The sequence below is a fragment of the Ptychodera flava genome, chromosome 13 (genome assembly GCF_041260155.1).
Source record: "Ptychodera flava strain L36383 chromosome 13, AS_Pfla_20210202, whole genome shotgun sequence".
In the NCBI taxonomy this organism is placed as follows: Eukaryota; Metazoa; Hemichordata; class Enteropneusta; family Ptychoderidae; genus Ptychodera; species Ptychodera flava.
In genome coordinates, this window is record NC_091940.1 from 8,720,749 (window position 1) to 8,748,702 (window position 27,954).

A 27,954-nucleotide genomic window follows, 5' to 3' on the forward strand; every position below is an offset into this window, starting at 1 on the left:
ATCGCTACAACCACGAAGCTAACTAAAGACCTTTTGGTGGACGCACTTTGCTATACAGCCCACAGGCTCAGCACGTCGGTATGCGAGTTCTAATTCACGATTCCATACCCCTATTGTCGAATACCGGTACAGCTCCCTCGGCATTTTTTAACCCTGGAGGATGGCCATTGCATAGCTGCAATAATAGTAGCCCTGGGACCAAAATCGCGCTGGCTTTTTATGCGTTTGGCTATTTTACATCAATATGATCTTTCTAATACTGAACATTAAACTTAGAAATTATAGTTTAACATATAATCCTATGTTACCTGGTCATGAGAGCCATAAAGAACCCATTTATTAGCCTGAGGAGGGCGTGCGTTACCAGAAACACATTGCTCTTCCCCGGGGCTGATGTCCGAGGGTATGATGATGTGTTTCTGGTAATCACGGCCATGAGAGGTAATGAACAGGTGCTATAGATCGAATAAAGACCAGGTTATAGGTGTTTTATAACACGCCACATGCTCTTGTTGTTTTGTGTTATTGTTTTTAATGTGTTTTGATATTATGCATTGCAACAATCCACTGTGACAAGTTTACTGGGCGATTTCTCAAAAAACGGTAACAGAAGTACCAATTTTTTCTCTCAAAAATATCGTAAGCATACTTAGCAACATATCCTTGGTTGCACGTGAATCTTTGTCATCGATGAGCTAGCTTTTCAAATTCGTAAGCTATTGAAATGGAAAATCTTGCTGTTTTAGAGAAAGGCTTGTTGCTCATCCGAGGGGCTCATCATATTCTACTCACTCGTCACGGAGCTGCAGACAACACGATGTGTATGGTCATGTGACCAGACACTTTTCCAAATTTTGCCAAAATTATTTTTCCTCGGGAAAGTCTTTCAAAAGTACCCTCTGGCGTCACTTTTGTCGATTCAGTGGGGACTGGATTTAACTATTTTTTTCACATGGCACATGGTGTGATTTATTGCTATTATATCATAACAGTATATTGAAATCCTGGCGTTGAACATCAAACACAGATTTTTACTCAAGCCTACAGCTCGCGCGTATGCCAGCTATGGTGTATCGCCAATATACCACTGTTCTTTTCGCGTCTCGACCAATCAGATCGCGGTATTTGCGCCATCAATATACTGGTATGATATAATATTGTTTTAAATGTTATTTGATGTAGAGGCACTGAAACAATATATTGTAAGCAGTTAACTTAGCAATTTTCCACAGCGGGAATGGTAGTGCAAATTTCTTCCCCAGAAAAAACAAGAATGTCCTAATCATACTGTATAACGTCTTTCATTGTACCTGAAATTTTGTTGTAAATGAGCTTTTCAAGTTCCTACGCTGTTAAAAAAGAAAAACTAATAGCCCCAGAGGTCACTTTTTTCGAACCAGTAGGGACTAGTTGTACCTATTTTGTTGTCGTGTGGCGTGTTCTGACGAAGTGTGACACAGAATGAGCATGTTGCATGTAAAAATATAATATATTATAGCTTTGTAAATGCCATTTAATTTTTTAACGTTATCCCCGGATATTTACAGAAAATGTTTATGATGATTACCCACTGTTGTGGCCCCAGATTTTTCTCCAGACATGTACAGATTCACTGGTATTGCCAAAACAGTTGCTATAAAATTGTAGTAATAATGTACCCCCTCCTGGCCCGTAATGGACTCAAGAAAACTTTGCACTCCATAATGTATGTGGCTTTACCACATACATAACATTTTGTCATGCAAAGTTTGCTTTTGTTGATTATGGGCCGGGAGGGAGTGCATTTATATTATTGCTTGTCATCGTTAAAGAAGACCTAAGATGACCTTCATTCTAATCAAACCAATCGCGCTGCTCGTAACAAAGGCAACACCATAGGCGCGTCCATCAGCCAATCACACTATTTAATAAGTAAAAGATCGGGCTCAAAAAGCCACAAATGGGCATTTAGAAACTGTTTTATGTTTGTGCAGTTCCAAGTGGGGAAAGGGGTCGCGAAACTGCTAATCGTACGTGTGCCGTCTAACAGCTAGCAGTACGATATCGAAATTGATAGGTCTATAAAATCTATAAAATCTAAGTCTATAAAATCTAAGTCTATAAAATCATCTAAAATCAACTCTAGCCATGGATGAATGCCGATATTTTAAATAGTATCAGGAAAAGAGATAAGTTGTTTGCCAAGTTTAAAAAGTCCAACGATTTGAGTGTTTATACCGATTTCAAAAAAGCTAGAAATTCAACTCGTCATTTGATACAAAAGGCAAAACATTCGTATTTTAGCTCGAAGCTCCTCCAGGAAAAAAATTGCCCTAGAAAACTTTGGAAAACACTAAAAGACTTGGGCTCATCAACTAAGTCAAAAGCGGCTACCAATACCATTGGACTTCGTGATGGCATTTCCATAATTTTCGATAAATCAAGAGTAGCTAGTAAATTCAACAATTTTTTCACGACAATTGCTTCAAAGTCTTGTAGAGAAACTCCCTATTGGCATGGGTCGTTTTAACATAGCTTGCATTAACTTATTTTATTCCAACAAGGGTGTTCTGACTGATTCTTTTCAGTTCTCTGTTGTTGGTGAGGACTACCTTTGCAAAGTTCTTCAAAACATCAATTCATCAAAGGCTACTGGTTTGGATGGTATTCCAGCCAAGTTTGTGAAAGATGCGGCTGATGTAATTGCTTGTCCACTCTCACATATTATTAATCTGTCTCTTAAATTTGGGAAATTTCCAAATGATTGGAAGAAAGCAAGAGTAGTCCCATTACACAAGAAGAATTGTAAAACAGATATCAGCAATTATCGACCAGTGTCAATATTGAGTGTAATTTCAAAGGTTATTGAAAAGTAGTTCATGATCAACTGTCTAAGTACATTGAAGATTCAAATCTCTGTATAAGTTTCAATCCGGTTTCCGAACATCTTATTCAACAGACACATGTCTTCTGGTCTTAACAGATTACATTCGCATGGAAATGGATAAGGGCAATTATGTTGGGATGGTCATGTTAGATTTACAGAAAGCGTTCGATACAGTCGACCATACGATCTTACTTGGTAAACTAAAAGCCATCGGTTTGTCAGATTCTGCCGTTAACTGGTTTTCGTTGTATCTCTCAAACAGAAAGCAACTTGTCGATGTATCTGGTGTTTTTTCTGATGTTCAAACTATAACTAGCGGTGTTCCCAAAGGATCCATTTTAGGGCCCTTGCTATTCTTGATTTATGTAAATGGCATGGAATGTGCTGTGACGTGTAAATTGTTTTTATATGCAGATGATTCAGCTTTGTTAGTTTCTGGTAAGAATAATACAGAGGTAGAGCAGCAGTTGAGTCATGAACTCTCGAGTATTAATGAATGGCTTATCGACAACAAATTGTCTCTGCACCTTGGAAAGACAGAGTCAATCTTATTTGCTTCTAAACGCAAACTGAAAATTAACTCAAAATTGTCAGTTGTGTGTAATAGTACAGAAATTTCACAGAAAACATCAGTGAAATACCTTGGAGCGGAAATTGATCAATCGCTTGATGGCGAGTCTATGGCAAGCGTTGTTTTGAGCAAGGTAAACGCCAGACTCAAATTTCTCTATCGGAAATCTCAATATTTAGACTCAGACATCAGAAAATTATTAGTTTCCTCTCTTATTCAATGCCATTACGACTATGCATGTTCATTTTGGTTTGCCAGTTTAACTAAGCGTACGAAATCGAGTTTACAATATTCGCAAAACAAATTGGTCAGATTCGTTCTAGATTTACCTCCGCGAACACATGTTTCGACCCAGCATTTTAAAATGATTGGCTGGCTGCCCGTTGAACAAAGAGTACAGCTGCTAAAACTAAATCACGTTTATAAAGCGATCAATAATACTGCACCCCGTTATCTCTCTGAACATTTCAATTTGACAATGAACTGCCATACGTATAATACCAGATCAAGCTCATATTCTGTTCGTTCACCAGCCTTTGGTTCTCATGGTCAACATTCGTTTCAGATTACAGGAGCTAAGTTATGGAATAACATTCCTTTGAGTATTCACAACTCTAGCCATTGTTCTTAAGTTTTTAAAAAGAAGGTCAAATACTATCTGTACACAAAATTGGATGGCAAGGGTACCTGCGCCCTGCTCCATTCGGCGTGTACAGATTGTTGGTTTGGTGGTTCCATTTTGTTATTTATTTGATATGCGGAGTGACATTGTCTTCATGTGATTTTTGTGTTTTCTTGTGAGGACCACAATGGAAATAAGTTTTTAACTTTTTGTGCAATCCTCGGCAAGTAATATTCAGTGGCGTTTCCTTTAATTGTAACATTGTAATTGTGTTTGGTGTTATTTTATTTGTATTTCTGTGTATTTACTTTAACATTTTGTATTTTATCGTTTTTCTGAATATTTGCCTAATAAATTCAAATCAAATCAAATCAAATCTAATTACGTTAAAAGTAGCCGGGAAAAATGCAAAACAGGCGGGTTATTTACCCGGCACCCAGCTTCTAAGGACAACACTGCCGGTATATGTGAATTCAGTAAGAAGGGAAAAGTTCAGGTCATTCAACATAGTATTTGACCATGGGTTATCTAGTAAATGTCACAGGTTTTCACCAGGGATAATCTATAAACATCACAGGATTTGACCATGGGTAATCTAGTAAATGTCACAGGGTTTCACCAGGGATAATCTATAAACATCACAGGATTTGACCATGGGTAATCTAGTAAATGTCACAGGGTTTCACAAGGGAAACATCACAGGATTTGACCATGGGTAATCTAGTAAATGTCACAGGTTTCACCAGGGATAATCTATAAACACCACAGGATTTGACCATGGGTAATCTAGTAAATGTCACAAGGTTTCATCAGGGATAATCTATAAACGTCACAGGGTTCGACCATCGGTAATTTAGCAACTTTCACAGGGTTTCACCTCAGATAATATAGTAAATATCAAAGGGTTTCACCATGGGTAATCTAGTAAAGATCACAGGGTTTCCCTTCAGTAAACAGGATCAAACATTACAAGATTGCAGTGTCATGGCAAAGCCCAAATAAGCTGATTCATTTTCCTTCATTTTTTGCAATAATGCGGGTGATTGCTTGTATTGTTGATAAAGATTTCAGAATGAAATTATTGTTAGCTTTAGAGGAGGTCTTTATATGATCTTGGGAGGAGGGATGTGGTTAGAATGCAGACTTGTTAACTATTATTTGATATTCCAGAGTTTGATTTTCTTTACCAGATTGTGCATGGCATGCATACTCTCCCACCCTTGCAGAATTTCATTATCAGCCAACAATCACGTGAAGATTTTTTGTGAACGCAACAATATTTGTAGCAAAAATGTGATTTCAATTCTTGACCAACAACCATCGCAAGATCTAATGGTCATCAGTCACAGCACAGAAAACATAATGTGAGAAATTTCTCGAGGGTCTATGCTGAAACTTAAGGTACTGGAGGTCAACTTTAGGAACACCTTAGCAGAGAAATGTTTCAACACAGTCCTTCATGGTTTCAGTAGGTTTGCAAATATGTATCAGTTCATGAACAATGACAGGAAATGACTCAAGGTCAGTGGAGAAGTCAGTCACTGCCACCAATCCTACACATAATGGGTACACTGCATACAAATAGGTTAGAGATTACAGAATCTCCAACTCAGATGTGTGGGCTGTTTCAGTTAATGCCACCATTCCTACATATTTGCAGGATTTCCCCTATTTCTCACCTCATTTGCATATTTTTGAGACTGACATGTTCATTTAAACAACGTAAAATCTCAACCCCTTGGTCTACCTGTACACCAAATACTGTGATGGTAGGTGTGGCAGTTTGGGAGCTTTTGCGTGTGATGGACATACATCCATCCGCACATACATACAGACTGCCACCAACTCATCGTATAAGCTCTTTTTGGTATTTATATACATACCAAATATGAGCTAAAATGGTATTTTGGACCTCTAAAAGTAATTGAAAATTGCTGAGAAAGTCTCTGAATTTTGAGTGATTTTGGGTGTACCCACACTGCTTGTAGTATAATAGGGAAAAGGTATACTGTTATAAATAGTTGTTTTAGAATTAGGATGTTATTGATAAGGAAAATGAGATGTGGGGACTTTGTTAGAAAAAGTACAAGAGCTATCGTACTATAGACACCTGAAAAGGGAAACTGATTTGACCCAGTGTGTGTTACAGGCAGAACTGCATTTTAAATTCATGGATAAACTGGTGACAGGCATTACACATACAGGTACCGGCAGTGATTGGCCGACAAAACCTGGGTCCATCTCACACACAATGGAGGATCTCTGATAGGATTTTTAACATGCTTGATAGCACTATTGCTTTGAGTTTCACACACAATCACTGAAATTAATGTACTGTTTCACTTCAATTTGAACTGCGCCTGTTTCATGTTTGTTTATTTATGTTTTACTGTGACCACACTTGACTACTGCCTTACCATGGCTGGTTGGGCCGTGTACAGTTGCGATATACAAGTATCTGTGTTATTGTTTGATAATGGCATGATTCACGCCAATTATGCCAAATTCGACCATAGCGTGACGCCGTCACAATTTGTTATTGTACAACATGTAATACTTACTCTACCGTATGACTATACCGTAATTGATCAAGATTAATGGTGAGACATGGTCATTTCAGTACATGGTCCAATATCACCAATCTTACCATGGTCTGATTTGAATGCAAATACACTGTATTACATTGTCAGTTATGTTGTTCCATAGTCAACCATACCAATTGACCAGATTTAGCCAGGTATCGCAAATATTTGATTGTGGTTCATCCAAGTTACTAACAGCCAAGTAAAATAACTCAATGAATGACAATATCTAGCAAGGTGCTATGCAAAATCAGGCAGACACAGTCACTTGAGGAACGTCACAGAGCTACTGTTTTCTCTTCATTGTGCTTTTATTGTGCTCCCACAGCGAAGTATACATATCTCATATACAGAAGTATTAAAAAATGATAAAAAAACGCTAAAATACAGAGATGATGCTATGCAAAGACTTAAGTGGTGCAAGTCACCTTTGCATTAGCATGAAACAATCAGTGCATTGAATGCTGACAGGCTGTTTAGGAAATCATACTGGCTGCAGAAAGTATCAATAAGGTATCAAAGCATCTGGGAACAGCTTTGAATGACATTTAAGCCTATATAGATCCAACACTGAGTTAAATATACAAGTCTCAAAAACACACATCTTACAACATTAAGGAGCTCCTGTTTTGGCCCCCTGGAAATGAAAATTTCTTCTCCCTGGTATATAATTGAATGAATCAAGACAAGGTCCCTCAACTTCTGTAACCAGATACTACTGGATAGAAAGATAGCCTCATTGCTATCCTGTGAAAAACAGCTGCCTGCAAATTTGACGAGAAGATTCAACACTGGAGGCTTGGCAGTCCCCTTCTCTGTCATATGAAGCCCCTGTGGAATTGCCTTCAAGAGACAGATATTGGCATTTCATTCTCCCTACAGATGTGTAGCTATTGCACTGTTTCATCTAGACAGGGGATGGGGATTCCCCTCTGTTGACATGTTGGCACCCCCTAGTAATTTGTCAAGGACCACCCCCCAATGAAATGGCACCAGTCACACCTTAGAGATACAAGTAGAACGCATGAACTGATGAAACCCCCCTAAATTTTTTAGTAAAGGGGAAAATCCCCCCCTCCCCCGTGATGCCATCCTGGATGAACCACTGCAATGAAACACTGCAAGATGGCAATAACACATTCTGAGTGGGGATTTCAAGGAATGACTATTGCAGTTTGTGTGCCCTCAAATTTATGCTAGAAAAAAGTATACACTCAGTAACTAATTTTTGGATATTAAATGATGTATTCTTTTACAAGTCAAAGTTCATAAAGTTTTCATTATTTCAGGATGTTCAAGAATATATATAAATCATTATCATACATGCTATGCCTGTATTGCCATTCTTCTATTGTTCAGACGGTACTGATATGAGCCCATATTTTAACTAGTGAAAATACGAATTATATTTTCACTGTAACCGAACTACTTACAGCGACGCGGACGCGTGACCTTCGCTGTATGCATGACCTTCGTTGGTATATGTACATATAAAACAGCTGAGCGAATAAGACAAATGACAATCTGAAACGTCATTATGATTATGGTCAAAATTATGTTGTTTGCAGTCACTTCATGGGCATTGCACTTAGGCAAAAGTACAGTTGTACCAAAACATACAAACAAACGTATTGAACTTTTGTATAATTTGCCGACACCGGTCAATTCACGGCCGGTCCCGTGGCGGTGCACGGTGCAGTGTTTTCGTGTCGTCTACGCTGCTGAAGATTACACCATGGATGTATCATTACACGTAAAGATATCGGTTGACAGAGCATCATGATAGAATCGCTTTACGACAAGTTTCCTGTTGATGAGCTTAAAGTATCTGGGCGGTGAATTACATCGTTTACAGTCGTAAATGAGCCACAAAAATCCAACCGCACTGAAAATACTCGCGACAGACAAGGTTGAAGGTGCACATGATATTTCCGATTTGTACCTGTCAGTTCACAGGTCATGATCGTGTCTGGTGGCACCGATGCGGTGCGGGTTTCAGATACAATGTACCATCTAGGGAAAGTCAAACTTTCGCTTCGGTTGTTAAAGGAAGTTTAGTTCTATTTAGGCAAGCCAGGAAGGAAAATATACGAGCAGACGACGGAAATACGTTTGAAATGTATTTTTATTCTTACAGCAACAAAATCACGAACGAGTTACGACACTACAGCTTACAGTGTACTCACTTCATGTTTTCACTAATCCGCTTACTGAGATGGTAAATTCGGCATATTTGACGTCTGGGAACATGTATAATTCTTCGAGATAAACTGACTGGTACGGGTATTATATCCAATGTATGTGCATTCATAGATGTCGCAGAGCTACTTACTCTGTGCTCTCAGCTGTTCATACTCGATAAGAGTTTGAGCGTGGCGCGAGTATTTTGACCCGATTTTGGCGGCCTCATAACTTTCACGCAGGGATGAGGTTATGTATTAAAACACGAAAACACACCCATTTTATGAACTCCCGCCTATGTTTTACATCCACCGTTATTTTAAACTAAAACTAAATCTTCTTCAAATTGTGAAAACCTGTGTCGACATCGTAATATTTAAATTGTTTGCTTTAAAAGTGCTCCATAAACCCTCCTTTGCAGTGGAATGGCCCAATAGCGGAATAATATCAAGAAGTGATACGGTTGTCATCACTCCTTAGCAACCAACTTTTTATAAGTACAGCCTGGAGGAAGCAAGGTCGTTTTCAAGTTGATTTCGTCGCTAATTTCGGAGCGTCTGTAGGAAAACAGTCATAACCAAAGCATGCATGTATGATAAAGGGGTTATTACACGAAGTTAGGGCGATACCGCGTCGTATTCTCGTGATGTGTCCGTATTTTGACTCGTTGCTGCGCAACTCGTCAAAATACGGACACATCACTCGAATACGACGCGGTATCGCCCAAACTTCGTGTAATAACCCCTAAATGTTACATGGCACATCGGAGTAATATGAATACTTGCATTAGCATCCTATCTGATATAATTTATCAATTTATCATTTTTCCTCCCATATAACCTATAATGAACTGAAAAGCACACATTTATTTTATCATTTGATCTCTGAGTATTCACCCTCATTTGATTAGTATGTACCCACAGATAACACTCAAGATATAGTCTGAACAAATCAATGTGTTGCACTTGAAGGATAGGCGAAATACAAGGTGAAGGAGACGCCTTCTACATGCTATATTTCAACCTAGATAAAAAGAAATGCCATCTCCAACTAAGGCCATGAAAAGTGAATACCACCAACATGGCTTACTCAAATTTGGAACAGCTGAACGCAGTCCCATTGTGACTTTGATTGTATGTGTATAGACAGTGCCCATATTTCCTGCAAAATACAATGTAACAAGTCATTGTTGATGACACAGTCCCCACTTATTAATGGGTACTTTGATTACAGGTCCTCAGGATCGAGTCCTCTTCATTAGGTCTGTGATAAAAATACTTTTGAATAAATTCACTTAATACATGTCTGAGTTGTAGTTCAGGACATGAAAAAATTGTAATAAAATGGACACACGGCGGCCATATTGGATCGTATCACAAAACAAATCAATGTGCATATGTATGACATAGGACAATGTCCTTGTACATGTACCAACTTTGATTAAAATCGGTTGAGATATGCCTGAGTTATGGCTTTGTACATGAAAAAATCATAACAAAATGGCCGCACAGCAGCCATATTGGATCGTATCACAAAACAAATTAAAGTGCATATGTATGACATTGGTCAATCTCCTTGTCTTGTACCAACTTTGAATAAATTCGCTTGATACATGTCTGAGTTATGGTTCTGGACATGAAAAAATCGTAATAAAATGGCCGCCATATTGGATTGTATCACAAAACAAATTGACGTGCATATGTATGACATAGGTCAATGTCCTTGTACCAAGTTTGAATAAAATCGGTTGAGATATGCCTGAGTTATGGCTCTGTACATGAAAAAATCGTAACAAAATGGCCACATGGCGGCCATATTGGATCGTATCACAAAAAAAATTGACATGCATATATATGACATTGGTCAATGTCCTTGTACCAACTTTGAATAAAATCAGTTGAATCATGCCTGAGTTATGGCTCTGTACATGAAAAAATCGTAATAAAATGGCCGCCTGGCAGCCATATTGGATCGTACCCCAAAACAAATCAACGTGCATCTGTATGACATATGAAGTAATCCTTGTACCAAGTTTGAATGAAATCGCTCCAGGTATCTCTGAGATATCTGCGTGAACGGACGGATGCACGCAAGCACGCAACCACGGACATGACCAAACCTATAAGTCCCCCCAGACGGTGTCCGTGGGGACTAACTATTGGTCTTTCTCTTTATTTCTATCCCACCAACAGGAGGAGGAGGAGGTCGATATGGAAACTGTGTATATGCACATGATATCAATGTACCTCCTCTCTTCCTTACTCCTGAGAATTCATTGCCACCCATACCATATTATCACTTATTTTTGAGACACTTTTTAAATGTCATTTTTTTATGAATAAATGTAGTCAATATTTTTGAAATAGCAATTACATGAGAATCTTTAATTTTTTAGAAGTTTGCATTCAGATGAGCCACTGAGTTCAAAGATTGAGAACTGTTGACATTGGCATTCTTGTCATCTCAGCTACAGTGTACTGATGTGTTCTAATTCCAGTGAGTAAACACTGTTGTGGCAAGCTTCTTGTGAAGTCACCAGAATACACGTAGTATCAATCAGTGTGACACCCTTCAGAGTGCATCTCCTGACATTCAAAAACAATCTTCAGACACTGGATTCTGCGAGTTGTATCCAGAAATCATCTCTCTTTCTAAACTTTACATGATTCTATAATTTCAAAAGTTGACTCATTTATCATTTTGAGGGATATGGTCACAATACAGGAAACTGCCCGTCCTCATGGAAGTCACTGTTGTATAGACCGACCATACTGTAGGGGCCAAAGGGTATATAGCTTTACTATACTACACTATGTAGTGCAAAAGAAGGATTTGTCATGGTTTACCCTGAGAATCAAGAAGTTTCACTGCCATCAAAAATGAATGAGTGAGTGGAAAGGAAAACTGACACGGCTTTTTCCATTTAACTCGTCCAGTTCAATGACAACCACACCCAACTTGAGCTCTCCTCCCATCTGAGAGACTAGTTTACCAGCAGCTGACATGGTTCCTGTCATAAAGTGAGAAAAGAAAATATTACCTCTATCAGTAAATTAACAGCAGTCCCATGAATATAGACTTTACTGTATAAAAGATGAGACATAGAGATTTAATAAATAGCATTGTATTCTTTGCAATAAGCAGAGTTTGAGAAACTTTCCAAGTTACATAGTTTCCTTTGACTCACCCCCTGTCGCTAGTAAATCATCCACTATGACAACCTTCTGTCCCTCTTTGACTGCATCTTCCTGAGCTTCAAATACATCCTGGAAGGTGATGAAAAATGGCGTAAACATGTTGGTATACTTATCCTGGCACTGTAATTACTATCTTTCATGTTCTCTGAATTCATACCCCCAACGGAAATTAAATAGTCATCAAAGAGGTTGGACTGATGCAATGTTCACTTCTTTACGTGTAGCATAAACAGCTGGCAATATGTGTTCGTGGGTAATGCAGTTTTGGCTTGCCGTTTCATCAAAGTGTTGATTTGAGTTTTACATATTGGTGCCCCAACAATAATATTTTTGGACATCATAGAAATTACTGAACAGTCATTTGTCTTGAAATCATTATGCTTCTTCAATGTTTAATTCTTCAATGTTTATTTCTTCAATGTTTATTTCGCAATAAAGCAAGTATTTTACCCTCCTTTTGTTAAAAAGGTAAGCACAAAAGTGGCACAATATTATTTGGCTTGTGCATTCCAGCATTTTTTTTTGCATTTAGTGAACAATTTCACTGTCTCTTACAAAAGCTTCCCCTTCACTCAAAAACATCCATTTATGCTGCAGGATGAATCAGAACTGAGTACTAACTTTGTTCAATCAAATTATAGCCAAGCCTAAAAATGGCATTGCATGCTAAAAAATCAACGTAGTAAGTACACTTTGTCAGTGTGATACACTTTGTGAAAAACCAGTGTGGCAATTGGATACAATGTCATGTTACAGATAGCAGCATGTATTTTGGCATCGGCAATCAAGGAAACATTGTCAGTGACTAAAACATTCAATTTGTACATGAAACAGGCCATATGCTCTGCATGAAGCCGAGTCTGCTTAAATTTTCTGGGGTTTGTAAACATTCTGCATGTGATGGAGGGACCTTGGTTAAAATCAACCATCAATGGGTTATAAAATATGTCACTGGCAAAAACTGCAGTAACCATGAAGTCAGACTTCTACAAAACCAGTGTGTAGTCAAATGACTACACTATCTGACTCAGTTTGTTTGACATAGAATCTCAAAACAGACTTACACATTTTATTTAGAGTGTCCCTCCTGTGCACACCAATGAACGAACAAAGACGGAAACCTGAATATGACATTGGCACAGGGTGCTTGGGTGCTAACTATCAGCATGGTCTCTTCTATACCAGAGCAACAGTACTTACTTGACCATACTCAAGGGAATACGATACTTGGACACACTTCCCTGGAAGTTTGCCCTTCTTCCTGATAGGTGCAAAAGCTGCTCCTAGTTTGACTGCGACCATCGGACCAAGTAAGAAACCCCTGGCCTCCAACCCTAGAGAGAAAACATATAGCATTGGGGTAATCTTTCACAGTATCCATGCTGTGGATATTACAAAGTATTAATAATACTATGATTACATGTATGTATGTGTCTCAATAACGCTCTAACAGACCTGTACTGATTATGTTGCACAGTGTCTATGACCAAAAACAGTACATTTTGGGGAACTTTGTTCTGATCTAACTTCTTTTATTCTAGAACAATAGAATAAGAAAATAATCTTTACCAGCTAATACATGTATACAATGGAGGGGGGAGGGGAATTTTATAAGAATACCTGTATCCTACCAGTAGGAGCTAGTATGCATATGACAGATGTTACATTTGTGCCTTGGGGCACACTGTGGGACAGTGTGGTACAAATGGCAGCAGATATTGTTGATTAGAATATATCAATCAGAATGTTATAAGTCTTCTTAGTAGACAAAGTTATCGGTATAACTTCGTAACTCAAGAAAATATACACAAGCTACTGGTGTGTTAGCTTTTAATGCCACACACAATATGGCATGGCTCTGAACAGAACATCATTCGAACTGTATACCATTCTCACAAGCCAGAGCATTTTTTCCTGCTCTCGCAAGTGATAAGATTCGCCGAAGAGGGCGTGGTGTACGACGATGACTGTATACCTGCAAGCTAATTTTGAAAATTTACAACATTTACTGCTCACCTATGATGACATCCACTTCTCCGGCCTTTGTCTTGATAGCATCAACTAGATAATCAACCAGTGCTTCCAATGCCTTCGGGTTTCGAAAAACCGGAAAATATCTCTGTAAGTGTAATGAACAGGAATTGTCACACCATGATAACATCAATTCAAAAATCTCTCACTTTACATTAGTATTGTAAAAATTGCCATCTAAAGATTATCAAGTCTTCACAGTTGCCACGGTTTAATTCTTTACAGAATGGATTAAAAACTTGAGAAACCAAATTTTATAAACATATACCTGACAGTAACCTTCTTCCTCAAATATCAAAGCTTCATTCCTATCTTGCAGGTTCACATTCAGCCCCACTGCACAAAGTCCACTCTGATTAGTGATAGAACAGTATATATCTGAGCATGCCATGTAAACATTGATTTATTGTAATCCTCTGATAAGGCCAGCAACTGCCTTATAATAAATGGGCTTTATAGCTCTCATGACCAGGTGAAAGTGTTAGACTATGTTAAACACCAAAAAAAAAAAACAACAACAACAAAAAAAACAGCGCGATTTTGGTCCTAGGGCTACTGTTATTGCAATGCTATGCAATGCATGGCCCTACTCGCGAACGTTGAAAAAATGCCGAGGGAGTTGTACCGGTACTCGGCAATAGGGGTATGCAGGGATCGTGAGTTGGAACTCGCATGCCGACGTGCACGTGCTGAGCCTGTGGGCCGTACAGCAAAGGAGCATGGACGTAGAAAAAAATGCATCAACCAAAAGATCTTTTGGTAGCTCCATGGTTGTAGCAATAATTGTCGTAACTGACCCAGCCTTCCTATGACACACAAAAATTCACAAAGGGTATACAAGGCGACTGCAGACTCGACCACTAGTACTAACTAGTCTATGAATGACTGGGATCATAAGTGTATGCCAGTATCTCCTAACATAACTGAAGGAGCTGACACTTTTCTGACAGTGTACCTGCATCATGCTAAATTTGCATGCTCGAAACGAAAAATGAAAAAGCAACCTTACCGAAACATAATTCCAGGCTTTGGAAAGTCCGGAAACATCTTAATGTTCTGTTTTATCTTTTCCAAATCATACTCCGACGTCATGGTGTCTAAAAGAATAATATTAGCCAGATACACCCCGTGAGCACGTACATGAACAGTGAACTGAATATGATTGATGCTTGTACTCGTGTAACTGGGTCAGGTCAAAGGTTAACATTAGGGATTGGCCAGTTTCTTCGACCGGGGTGCGCAACTGTTTTTAAGGGGGTCACCGTGTCGTTTGCTGACCATTTGTGTGAGATTAGAAATAAATCACTCGACACTAAAAATACATTCTCGCGAGCCAGAGCATAATTTCCGCTCCGCTGACCTACGCAAAGTAGCGCTAAGCTGTTGCCGTAAAGAGGCACGTGGTTTACGACGATGTAAAAATGTGATTAGTTTTTAGTATTGGGGTGCATGGATACGCTGGCAGAAATGCCAGTTATGGAGATACTCAGAATGTAAATCTTTTCACAGTCACGTGTTTTCTAATAATCCGCTCTGCGCCTACGCGTTGTTACAACCGATAACGTAGTAACTAACCGATAATGTATCAAACCCGATAACGTAGTAAAATTAACCGATAACGTAGTAAATCAACCGATAACGTAGTAACGAACCGATAACGTAGTAAATTTTTCTGACCGATAACGTAGTAAAAATTTACCGATAACGTAGTAATTTTTCCTAACCAATAACGTATCAACAAATTTACCGATAACGTATCAATGAAACAATAACGGATTAAATCAACTGATAACATAGAAACTCAACCAATACCGCATCAAAACAACTAATAACGTATCAATTAACCGATAATATCTGATTAAGCGATTCATGGGCAGCAATAGATTGATCGGTTTATAGATAGATATTAGATAGATAGATAGATGGATAGATAGATAGATGGATAGATAGATAGATAGATAGATAGATAGATAGATAGATAGATAGATAGATAGATAGATAGATAGATAGATAGATAGATAGATAGATAGATTGACAGATAAATGGGTCGATCAATGTATCAAAATGAATCGATCACACAAAGGATAGATCGATCGATCTATCTATTGATGTTTGATAGATGGTCGGTCGGTCGATCGATCGATCAATCGATTGATAGATAAATTGATAGGCAGATCGATCGATACAATGAAGGATCTATTAATTCGATAGAAAGATCAGTGAATCGATAGATCGATCGATCTATTCGATAAATTGGTCAATAGATAGATAGATCTATATATCGATTTGTTTTAACATTGTCTCGTACTCAATTTTCTTTTCTCCTATTTATTTTTTTCCGTTTAACGTAAATTGTTACAAATTTCTGTAGCAAATCAATCATGTTTCGGCTGTTCTCATGGTTTTACGAACGACTAAGTTTATCTAAATGTTGTTAAACTACTGATAAATAGATTGGGAAGTTGTTTCTAATTTTGTTATAGTAGCTATACAGTTTAGTTCTAGTTGGGTAAAATTCAAAGAGATAGTATAAGTACTGATGAAACAAAGGCAGGGAAATGAGCGGCTGTTGGTTTACACAGAGAACCCTACCGAGAAAGAAAACTATTATGTGTCTGTATCGGCTACAATTCAGACAGAAAGTATGGTTGTAATAGCAAGATTAGAAACAACTTTCCAAACCCATTCCAGTAGTGCAGCAACATTTAGATCAAGTTAGTCGTTCGTACTGCAACAAAGTTATACAGGCGAGTAGTGGGAATACTTTTCTTTGCATATAAATTGATTATCACAAAACATTTTTTAACAAAGTAATCGGACCAGCTACAAAATGGAAGACCTGTTTTCCCTGGGGACTGATTTTGGCTCTAGCAGACCAATACCGCAATCACCGACAGCTAACATCGCAAATTTCGCACACATATTGGATACGTCGACCGATAGAAGTAACTGCGTATTAGTGATTAACCAAAGAATATTAATGATTTATTCGTAGGATTGACGATTTTCATGTTATTGAAATCTCCATCGGGTGTATTTTAAAAAGGTAAGCATATCAGTGATTGATATGCCGGAACCTAATATATATGAGTGAACTCTGGGAAGGCCAAGAAAAATAAAAAGTTTGTTTCTCATCCTATACATATTGCAAAAATGATACGGTGACGCATTTTTTTTTCTTCTCAGTTTTGTATTCTTCAACCAACAAGAACACGCATAAAAAAACCGTGAAAACGACATAGGAATGCACGCAGAGATAAATGCACAGCAGTGTTGCTTTAGTATTTTTGTATAGCAACACTTCGGTTTGACTTTTAGTGCAGCAATTCACAATTTTGTCAGCTTAATATAACAGTGACATATATGTACAGTTCTGAATGGAATGTTAGTGTCAGTTATTTTGTTTACGGTTCTGTTTTATACAGCACTGTGTTATGTGCTATCGACACGTATTTTTTCGGGTTTTTAAAACTTTATTTCCTTACGAGCAGGAAAAAAATTGTTGACGTGGCGGGTTTGAATTGTGACGCGCGCGAGGATGAGAAACTAACTTTTTTATTTTTCTTGGCTGAAGCGTTTTTTTTCTATCAGCACTATAATATGTACGACTACTCAATAATTTTGCGATGTCTTCGTAGTCCTACTTCAAATAAAATGTGACTTGACGTGAATCATGACAGAAAGGATAAAAAGGAAAGAAAAACAATAGTTGTCTACAAAATCTGTTGGCTTGCTTACAGGAGTAACTTGCAAAATTAATGAATTTTGTATAAGTAATTCAATAGAAGAATGAGTCCAGATTAACCTGTAAAATCAGTCCCAGAATGAAAGTTACACTGTAAAGACTTATTGTCATTTTGATAAACTGAAGTTGTAAGTAACGAAATTTTATAATCGGTCATGTTGAAAACTTTTTTCCAAGTCCAATTTGTTGACTTGATGAATTGTCAGTTGATTGGAATCTTTACTCTTTGACTTGACTAGGTCAGTGGTTGATTTGATACATAATTGGTTGATTTGATACGTCATCGGTTGATTTGATACGTTATTGTTCACTTGGCTACATTATGGGTTGATTTGATACACTATCTCTCTATTTATCTATCCGTCTATCGATCAATTTATCCATCGAAATATATTATATATATATATATATATATATATATATATATGTTTTATTATATATATAGATCGATCTATCAATCATTCTATTAGTCGAGCAATCGATCAATTCATTCGAACATTCAATCGATAGAAAGATCAATCGATTGATAGATCAGTGCACCGATCGATCAATCGGTCGATCTATCGATTGATAAATGGATTGATCGATCGATCAATCGATCGAGGATATAGATCTATCCCCATGAATCCATTCCATGAATCACTTAATCCAATACATTGATACGTTGATTTGATACGTTATCGGTAAATTTGTTGATACGTTATCGGTTAGGAAAAATTACTACGTTATCGGTAAATTTTTACTACGTTATCGGTTAGAAAAATTTACTACGTTATCGGTTCGTTACTACGTTATCGGTTGATTTACTACGTTATCGGTTAATTTTTACTACGTTATCGGGTTTGATACGTTATCGGTTAGTTACTACGTTATCGGTTGTAACACGCGTGCCCCATAGAAGTGTATATATGCCTGAAACAGTGACTGTGATCTTTTCAATGTATCTTTCTTCCCACAATTTCTCTGGGTGTAATTCGATTTATGAAAGTGGTTGAAAGTTGGAGTGGTGGTCAATAATTGTGCTTAAATAAGCAATAATTAATCGTTATGTAAAAAGTATATGATAGGTCTAAGTGTGGGACTTTTCAATCAGACAATGTCCATAGAGTTTAGGGAGCATTCGTTTTTTACGGGGAGGGGGGTCGGAGGAATTTGAGCGACAAATGAAATGCAAAAAGCGAACCCCTCCGAATTAAATTTCTAAAATTTGACCCCCCCCCCCACAAATTCATCAATTGTAAAATGTGACCTCCCCCCCCCCCCCCAAAAAAAAAATCATCAGATTTGATTCATTAACCCTTCGCACCCTATGGCCCTGGGCTGAAAAATTAGGCCCTTCAAAAGTGTTTGCAAGAAAAAGAGTTATCCATCGCTTGAATTTTCATGCACAAAAAACAGCGACCCTCCCCAGATGTCACAGTCTGTATCAATAATATCTTGATTGAATTATAATTTCGAATTTGACCTTTGAACTTTCGAAAAATCCTTTTTGAACTTTACAAAAAAATCACTGGTTGAAATTCCAATATCATATTGGTTTTTCAGATCTGCTCTTTCATATGTAATATTCTCGTCACGTTAATTTATATCAATTGTCAATCTTTTTTAAAGCACTGATTTTAATAGCTAGTTTTTTGTTGTAAAGGTATTGAAAGTTTCTTCACATACCACAATGTATAGAGAATCAACATTTTTGGTGAAATTCCAAAATCATATTTCTTTCACACACATGAACTTGTATCGCCCTAGTCCAATCAAGTACACTAATATCAATAATCAAGAGTACATCAATACACAGATTTAGCTAGTTTTGTATTTAAAAGAAATTATTCATAGCTTCTCATAGACTACTCATAGGAAGACCTTTACGGAGGACCAAGCAACATTTCGGTGAAATTCTAAAGTCAATTTTTTTTCCACAATTCCATACAAGCCTTTGTAAAATTTGACCCCCCCTAAAAAAACGGTTTCGTAAAAGTCAACCTCCCCAAATTTCCACCGACCCCCTCCCTGTAAAAAAACGAATGCTCCCTTACAGAAATCTTTTTGGTGCAATTGGCAGGTTTTCACCATTGCAAGCTGTATTTGTTCCGTGCCTCATTTTTATCACGTCAAGCTGTTCAAAAATATTTTGTATTGGTAAAGGCATGCATATGCCTCAAATTGGTTTATGATGCTATCACAGCATGCACTGTACAGTCACAGGCGTTATGTGGACCGGGTAGTTTGTATAAGAGTGGTTTATGCTATGAGGTTTATGCACGGTCCATCCAACGTGACAAATTATGCTACGATCCGACGTTCTGTTGTGGCGATGGCTACATAACAGAACGTCGGATCGTAGCATAAACTAATAGCAAAATTGCGTCCATTCTTTTCATCGTAACTGCCGATATATTACTTAAAGCACTAGACTCGAAACAAAGATTTTCGAGTGTCTATTCCCAGGGAAAAGGAAACAAAAAGGCGGTATTTTTGTATTTTCCTTTTTAATTATATTTGTCCAAATATTTTGTTACGCTGACATTGTGCTATTTAATTAATTTCCCTCCCAGACAAGCACAGGTTTCAGCAGATTGTAACGTGGTATGATGGATGGGGCTGACCCACAGGTAGTTCGCCAACTAGTTGATTCAGCAACATCTCAACCTGTTGATAGCACAATTTTAGCGTCAGACCCCACGTAACGGAAGCATTGCATTAGTTAAAACAAGAACACAAGTGATGCCTTGGCGGCATCGATTTCATTTAGGCCTTTGTCTTGTTTAGTCGAAGTTTACATATTTGCGTATTTCACAATAGGGATACAAGCAAAGTCCAGGGTATTTTTTTCTTCTATTCGATCTATTTTTTATATCCTTTTAGTCACAATAAACATGTATAGGCAGCTCCCATTTGATAGTCATAGCGACGTGATGAGCCCTAGGGATGTGAATTTCAACAAGGAAATTTAGCGATAAACTGCGGCATTAAATCCAAGAACTAAGCTTGTACTTTGAAAAAAAAAATTCGAAAAATATCTTGTATGAGAATAGTTAAGTTAGCAGTACTTTCAAATTCGTAAACAGTTTGTGGCCAGTCGATATTCCAACTTAATCATTCAAATAGAGAATAGAAATTAGGCTAATAATCAGTCTTGGAACATTTCTTCATGTTAATGAAGCGCTTTTTGGTCCTTTTCAAAATGAACACGTTTTCAACGCTGGTGAAATTACGAGAAATTTTTTAAAAACCCTTGTGAGGATGGTACTTTGCGGCCAGTCAGTATTTCATAAACAAACGTCATTGTAAGTGCTAGATATCTTAGAAAAGTGCCTATTGTCATTTATATTAGGTAACTCTGTGCAGTGTGGTGCTCACCTTCCAAAACTGCGGGAATTGGCGACTGTAACCTTATTTCCAATTTGCCATTTTCCGATTTCCTATTTGAGTTTAGGCGTGGTCTATGCTACGGAGAGACGGAGCATGAGATGAGTTATCATGGCATCTAGATTGCTGTCAAAGCATTCCCATGAATATTACGATTTAGACTGATCATAATTTTATGAATGTTCATCGTTACATTCCTGGCACATCGCGACCTAATTATGAATCAACCTATTCCTGACAGTGTACTTTTTTTGAATTATATCTGATTGAATTGTTCATTTTCTCCACCGTTATATATATATAGTAAACCACTTTCAGGTGAGATATGGTTTTATGAAAAGCTAATGAAGTGCGATCACCTTCAGATTATACTAATATAGTAAAGCGTACTAATATTTCAAACGTGGTGTCCTACATACAAATTGCCATGCTACGTCCAAGTGTCAAGTGCAGCAGCCTTACTATGAGCCATCTTATCAAATTCTTCGAAGCGAAAGGGCAGTAACCATGCTCCGAAATTTTATCCAGTCAAGCATAACCTGCAAAAATCCAGAATCGTACAAATACGTAAGTTGCACTCGTCATTTTGTACAATTGGTCGATTGTCAAAATATGATTTGTATTATATGTTCGGTGATTGTGTTCTGCAGCAAGTATCGTAAATTGTAGTTGTCGTTTAAATGGAATGTTATCAGAGCAATCAATTGAGTGTTTATATGCTTTTGTAACTTCATGATATTGATAAGAATATTTTAAAAAACGATATTATTGTGTTGTGTTCATCATTATAAACAACTGGTCTACATTACTAACTTCAAAAGTGTCGATCGGCCAGCGACGTCACTGAATCACCGTTCGGGAGAACGTTGCTGCACCCAGGAGGAGGAGAGTGTATAGTTAGAAAGAGGAAAAACACATAAGTGGAAGACATCGATATGGAACGCAATTACGCAAGATTTATTTAAAGAAAATGCACCTGTACAGTCGGCGATTTTGTAAAGACAAGTAAATTTAATTCGAAGTATTTTTGACTTTTCATGTGAAACTTTTTTGGAATTAATTCCCATGAAAATCAACCGAGGAGATTCCAGCTGCCGTTAGATTTAGTCAATCTCGATTTTTATTGTATCAACATTCGTAGCAAGATCTTTTTACGGTCTGTGTATGGCGCGTAATGCATGCCAAAATTAACATCCGATTTCTTACACCACTTGCCGAATGTTTCCACTGGTCATTCACATTCGGCTTTGCGATTTCTGAACCCACTCACATTATTATTAAAGAGGTTAGCGATTTCTTAACCCACTTATTTCATCCTTCACGTGGTTAGCGATTTCTGAACCCAAATTTGCATCATTCAGGACGCAAAACTTTAGTAAATCAGAGATATGTATCGGAGATGTTGTTTGCAAATTGAAAATCTGTTTTGCATATTTTTAAAATCTGAAGTTCATATGAAAAGCATGACGAATTCCTTATTCTTTTCTGGTTTCTCTTTTAGAATTCAGTAAAGGATAGCAACGTACACTAATATTTCACCATACATTTGATATAGTGACAGAAACAATGGCAAGAAATATTCGTTTTCATTGATGCAACTAGTTTCCTTTGTGTCACAAATTTTCAGTCAACAGGTTTTTTCATGACTAAACTGATAGTTAACAATTTGCAGCTTTGGTCATATTCGCTGTGCTTTCAGGCCCTATGGTTTCAACTCTGAAAGACAAAGCCCTCTGCGAGTCAGACACAGTGCACATCAGCTTATAAAATAGCTCTGTGTGGCTATATCCTCAGTTGATGTAATTGGATGGCCTGCAAGTCTATACACCCATTAAAGTTTTGGATTTAAATTTTGTTCTGTTCTCTCTTTGATATTAATAATTGTTATCCATTTATGTACAAAAGTTCTGGACACCTGGTTACGCATAGAAAGTGTGAAATAAATTCACAGCCGGCTCACTCAAAATACTGTTTAAATTGAAACTTTGAATTTTTTATCTTACAACTGACTTATGTCAACAATTTGGACTGGAGGAGGATAAGCCACTTTTTGACGTCGGAAAAAAAAACAACAAAAAACAAAAAACAAAAAACAAAAAACAACAACAACAAAAAACAATTCACCCGGCCGGAGAAACTGACCAGTTCCTTATTATAGCTCAATGTTTGTAACAAGACAGTTTACATAGTTCTGTATATATTTCTGTAGTTTAATATAAACCATAGACGCTAAAAAGAGAGGGAACCCTTTGAAAAAACTGATTGACCTGCAATGCATTTGTATTAGTATTAGTATTAGTATTAATCTTTATATAAACTCGATAACTCCATAGGTGAAACAGCTCTTTTCGTGGAGGTCGATTAGACATAAGAAAATCATATTACATTTTACAGCACAAACATGAAAACACAAAAAACACAGAAGTACAAATATAAAAAAAACTACGAAAAGGCATCAGACAAGTAAATATTATGCAAAAAGTTGTTACACGATTTCTTAAAACTAGTCAGTGACTCAGAGTCCCTCATTGATTTTGGGAGATTGTTATATTCATCCACACCCGCAACTGACAAGGTGTTCTGATAAAGAAGTGTACGTGCTTTTGGAACTTTAAGGAGGTTCTGGTTGGAAGAACGAAGTGGTCTGGAAGGGATATAATTATTGAACATACTGGTTATGTAGTCAGGGGTTAGATTGTGAGTTGCTCTGTAAATTTGGGCCATACGGATACAACGGAGTTTCAAGTTAATAAGCAGCCAATGAAGCTGAGTATACATTTGAAAAGTGGAAAGAGGCGGAACAATGTCAAGAATAAGTCTCATTGCACGTCTCTGCAGACGCTCCAATGCATAGATATTGCTACTGGAAGTAAAGCTCCAAACATTAAAACAGTAATTGATGTGTGGTGAGATGAAACAGTAATAAAATAGCTTGCGTGAGTGGAGAGGAAGAAATTTTTTGATGCGTGCCAAAAGAAACAATTTGGAATTGATTTTGCTTTCAATGATTGAAATGTGTTCACACCAGTCTATGTTCTCAGAAATAGTGACCCCTAGCAACCTCTCTGATGAGACGCAGTCAATAGTTTTACCAGCCAAAGTGAGGTTGAAGTTTTCACTGTCAATGTGCCGTCTCTTCTGAGAAGTTGTGATAATCATTGATTTTGTCTCACTGGGATTGATACAAAGTTTGTTTGTAAGACACCAATTTTCAACTATTTTTAGATCAGCATTCAGGTAAGTAGATATGGTGTTTAAGGACTTGTTTGAAACATGAAGTGTTGTGTCGTCTGCAAAGGAAGTACAGGATGAATTTTCAAGGTGAAAAGGCAAATCTTTATCATAAATAATAAAGAGCAATGGCCCCAGTATGGAACCTTGCGGCACACCGACTCTGACTGTCCTTTGTTCGAGTTATCAAAGTGTTATTAAATATGAGTCTTAGGCTAATTGTCAATGTCTTATTCAAATTGTTAAAAAAATATGTAATATTGAATTGTAAAATGTGCAGCTTCCCAGGTCTTGATGTATTCATGGCAACTGTTTTGCTTACGGCTGCGCTTCCAGGTCTTGATTTACTCATGGCAACTGTTTTCACCGGCGCTCCTTAGGGACGATTCAGAATTTACTTCCGGGGGGTGTGTGGAGGATTTTCAGGGGGGGGGCCACCCATTTTTCCCACGAAAATTTAGGGGGGCCAGACAAAAATACCACAATCTTTTAGGGGAGGGGGGGCCAAGAAAAAAAACATCAATATTTGCCCAGAATTTCTGATCTCTACAAAAGAGAACCATAGACGCTACCTGGGTGACAGATAAACTCAACATGTTTAGTTAAACTCCTTTAGCTGCCAAATTCGGTAATATTCACAGTGGTTTTGTTTTATGCATCTACTGCAGTATCTTGTTCTCCTCCCTGAAGCGTCATGAAATGTCCAGTATTTAGCATGTCAACACAAACCATACAGTGAACAGTCAGGGTTGTTTTTGTTGAAAAGAGATCTCGGATCAAGTCCAGACTAGAATTCATTTATCAACAATAACAATGGTCATTTATGTTCACACTGGTATGTTGCTAAATACAGCATTGGGTGTTCTATGTAGTGATAGAATAACAAACAAATGCTGATACACAGAGATGAACATTGAACAAATGCTAAAAATTACAGCAAATGTCTTTTTAAGGTTGGGTTTACCTTGTAGCTTGTAAAGCAGTTGAAAGTTGTATGATAAAGAAGTGTTAATTTATGCAAATGTATGCAAATCACCCGATTTCTTGGCTTCTTTTGCCTCCCAATTTCAAAATTTCCAAAGAATTTAACTCCACTCCGGCTGGGTCAAATTTTCTGAAATTTCACATTATGTTTTTTACATGCTATATAACACAACGACTATCAATTGGTTTTGTTTGGCAATAAAGCTCTTACATTTTTAATAAGAGGCATTTTAATTTTGCTGATCATGATTTTAATCAATTATTAGTGTGTCAGTCTTTAAACCCCTACAATTTTAAAATGAGGATGGATAATACCAAATAAAATAGTTGTTTTTTTCTACATATACTCTCCTTTCAAGTGAAATATTACATTTCAGAAAATACTGTCTAGTTTTTGACTTAAATTAATTTTTATCATTAATACCAAAATTGAGGTTTTTTACCCCAAATATACACCCTCTTCATCCTTTGAGTAAACTACTGCTACCATACTAAACTTTAGAGTCTCTGCTTGTTGAAAATATATGGTATGAGGGGGTTTCCTTGTCATCTTTGATGAGAAATATTGCTTTGAAAAAAACTGTATCGGCAACATACAGCTCCACCTTAATTCAAAACAAAACGACTTGCTACTCTGCCACTTCTTAAAGTAACATGGTCAAGTTGGTTCTCTGGGATTTTGTCAGTGTCAGTGTCTGTGTCACTATCATATTCAAAACCAACACCATCATCATCACTCTCAATGACTCCATTGACAGAGGTTTCCAATTCAGAGTCACTGCTATCTGACTCTGACTCATCTGTGACATAAGTTGTTACAATATCTTTCCCTGACAGCTTTCTTAAATTGAATGAAGGTTGTGCATGTATATGTGCGGTTATAATTTGAACTTTTCAGCTTTCAATTTTGTTTGTTTTGGTAATTTATGTTTATCAAGGTATTTTTTTAATTCTTTTACGTTTAAATTTGAAGGTTCCCACTCAAGAGCAACTTTAACCAGTCATAGTCCTCGTATTTTTTATCCTCTCTTCTTTTCTGCTCCTTTTTTCTATGTTTCATTCTCATCAATTTCTTTCTAAATTTTTTAAATGTTCTACATAACTTTTTACAGTGCTTACATCTACTGCAAACTTTTTTGAAATAAATTTATGGCCGTCCCATCTTCAAGTTGCTTTTCTGCGAATAGTTTTTTAATGTTTAAAATAAAAATATTATGTATTACTGTCAAAAATATATGGTGATAAATTTACAAAAGGGTTGATTTTCCAATTATCCTGTATGGGCATCCAGAAGATCATGTGGCACTGCATCAATGCTATGGTGTCGGAGTGTTGAAATATTGTGTACACAAGAAATTTGCTGTAGTCCAAGAAGTGATCTCAGTGTGTATGAGGCTAGGAGAAATGTGGATAGGCTCACACATCGTGTATTGATGCTAATACTTTTGTGTCCCATTCATTCTGATATGTATAATCACAGTGGCGGCTGGCAGAAAAGGCAAAAAACCAAATTAACATGTATTGTTTCGTGTCATCTGAAAACATGTGCATCATGACTATTTTAAATTAAAGTTTGTTAAAAAATTTGAAATATGAATGCTCTGTCAATTTTGAAAAATACTGCTGACAAAATGTGAACTTTGACTTACACAGGGTAATCTGCATTTTAATATGAACATTGGATTGTGAATGGAATGAGCAGAATAACATGTGAATTCATTCTTTTGGATAAGGTGTTTTGTTCAAGAAATGTTCTAAATATTCCTCAGCAATTGTTGCTTTCAGTGGCAGCTACTTGGTCTTATGACAACCAAATTAGAAAAAAAGAGAAAATTAAAAATAAGTTGGCTTTCACCAATTTTAATTCCTAATGTTTAAAACTTTCACCGTGAGTCTACAAATATTCAGCATCATCAAATGAAAATGTATGCTGAACGTGTGCATGTACATGTACATCTCACTTTCCAGAAATATCTGGATATCTGCAATGATGTACCATTAAACTTCAAGATATATATCACTCTGCCAATTATCTGCTCCTCTGATTTTCTGTTCGCTATCTCTAACTGACATCTTTGCTTGTCTTTGTGTGCATCATATTTATCAGTGAGACATAATGAAAAAAGTATTCATATTTAGTAATTAACTTTTCTTCAGAAATTTACAACCAGATATGTTTATTGCTACCCTTTCCAAAAGTGTGCCACTTGCAGTCCCTGCAAATCATTCTTTTTATAGTCACATAACCCTGAAATGATTTGTTATATCATCGATTATATGTCCACTACAGTTCCTGCAACTTGTTAGATTGGATATGTCTATAATGTATAAGCATGCATGTATATATTAGGGGGGGGGGCATGGAAAAAAAACAGGAAAGATGAGGGGGGGGGCATAGATTTTTTCTATATTTACTAGGGGGGGGGGGCATGGAAAAAAATCACCCAGAAAATAGAAAATCCTCCACCCTCCCCCTGGAAGTAAATTCTGAATCGTCCCTTAGCTGGGTAGTCTGCTGAATAGATTGATTTTCGGCTCGATCTATCGATCCCATGGTCGATATGCGCGCCACTGC

At 37.2% G+C, this 27,954-nt stretch overlaps 1 protein-coding gene across 1 annotated transcript in view; it reads right to left on the reverse strand.

Annotated features, from left to right (window-relative positions):
- LOC139147322 (adenine phosphoribosyltransferase-like) overlaps positions 1–15,275 on the reverse strand; it is a 31,860-nt gene extending 16,585 nt beyond the window's left edge. The window contains exon 1 of the mRNA XM_070718381.1: positions 15,060–15,275. Within this exon, the coding sequence (XP_070574482.1) occupies positions 15,060–15,142 (83 nt within the window). The 5' untranslated portion in view covers positions 15,143–15,275. The remainder of the gene's footprint in view (positions 1–15,059) is intronic.
- Positions 15,276–27,954: the final 12,679 nt, after the last annotated feature.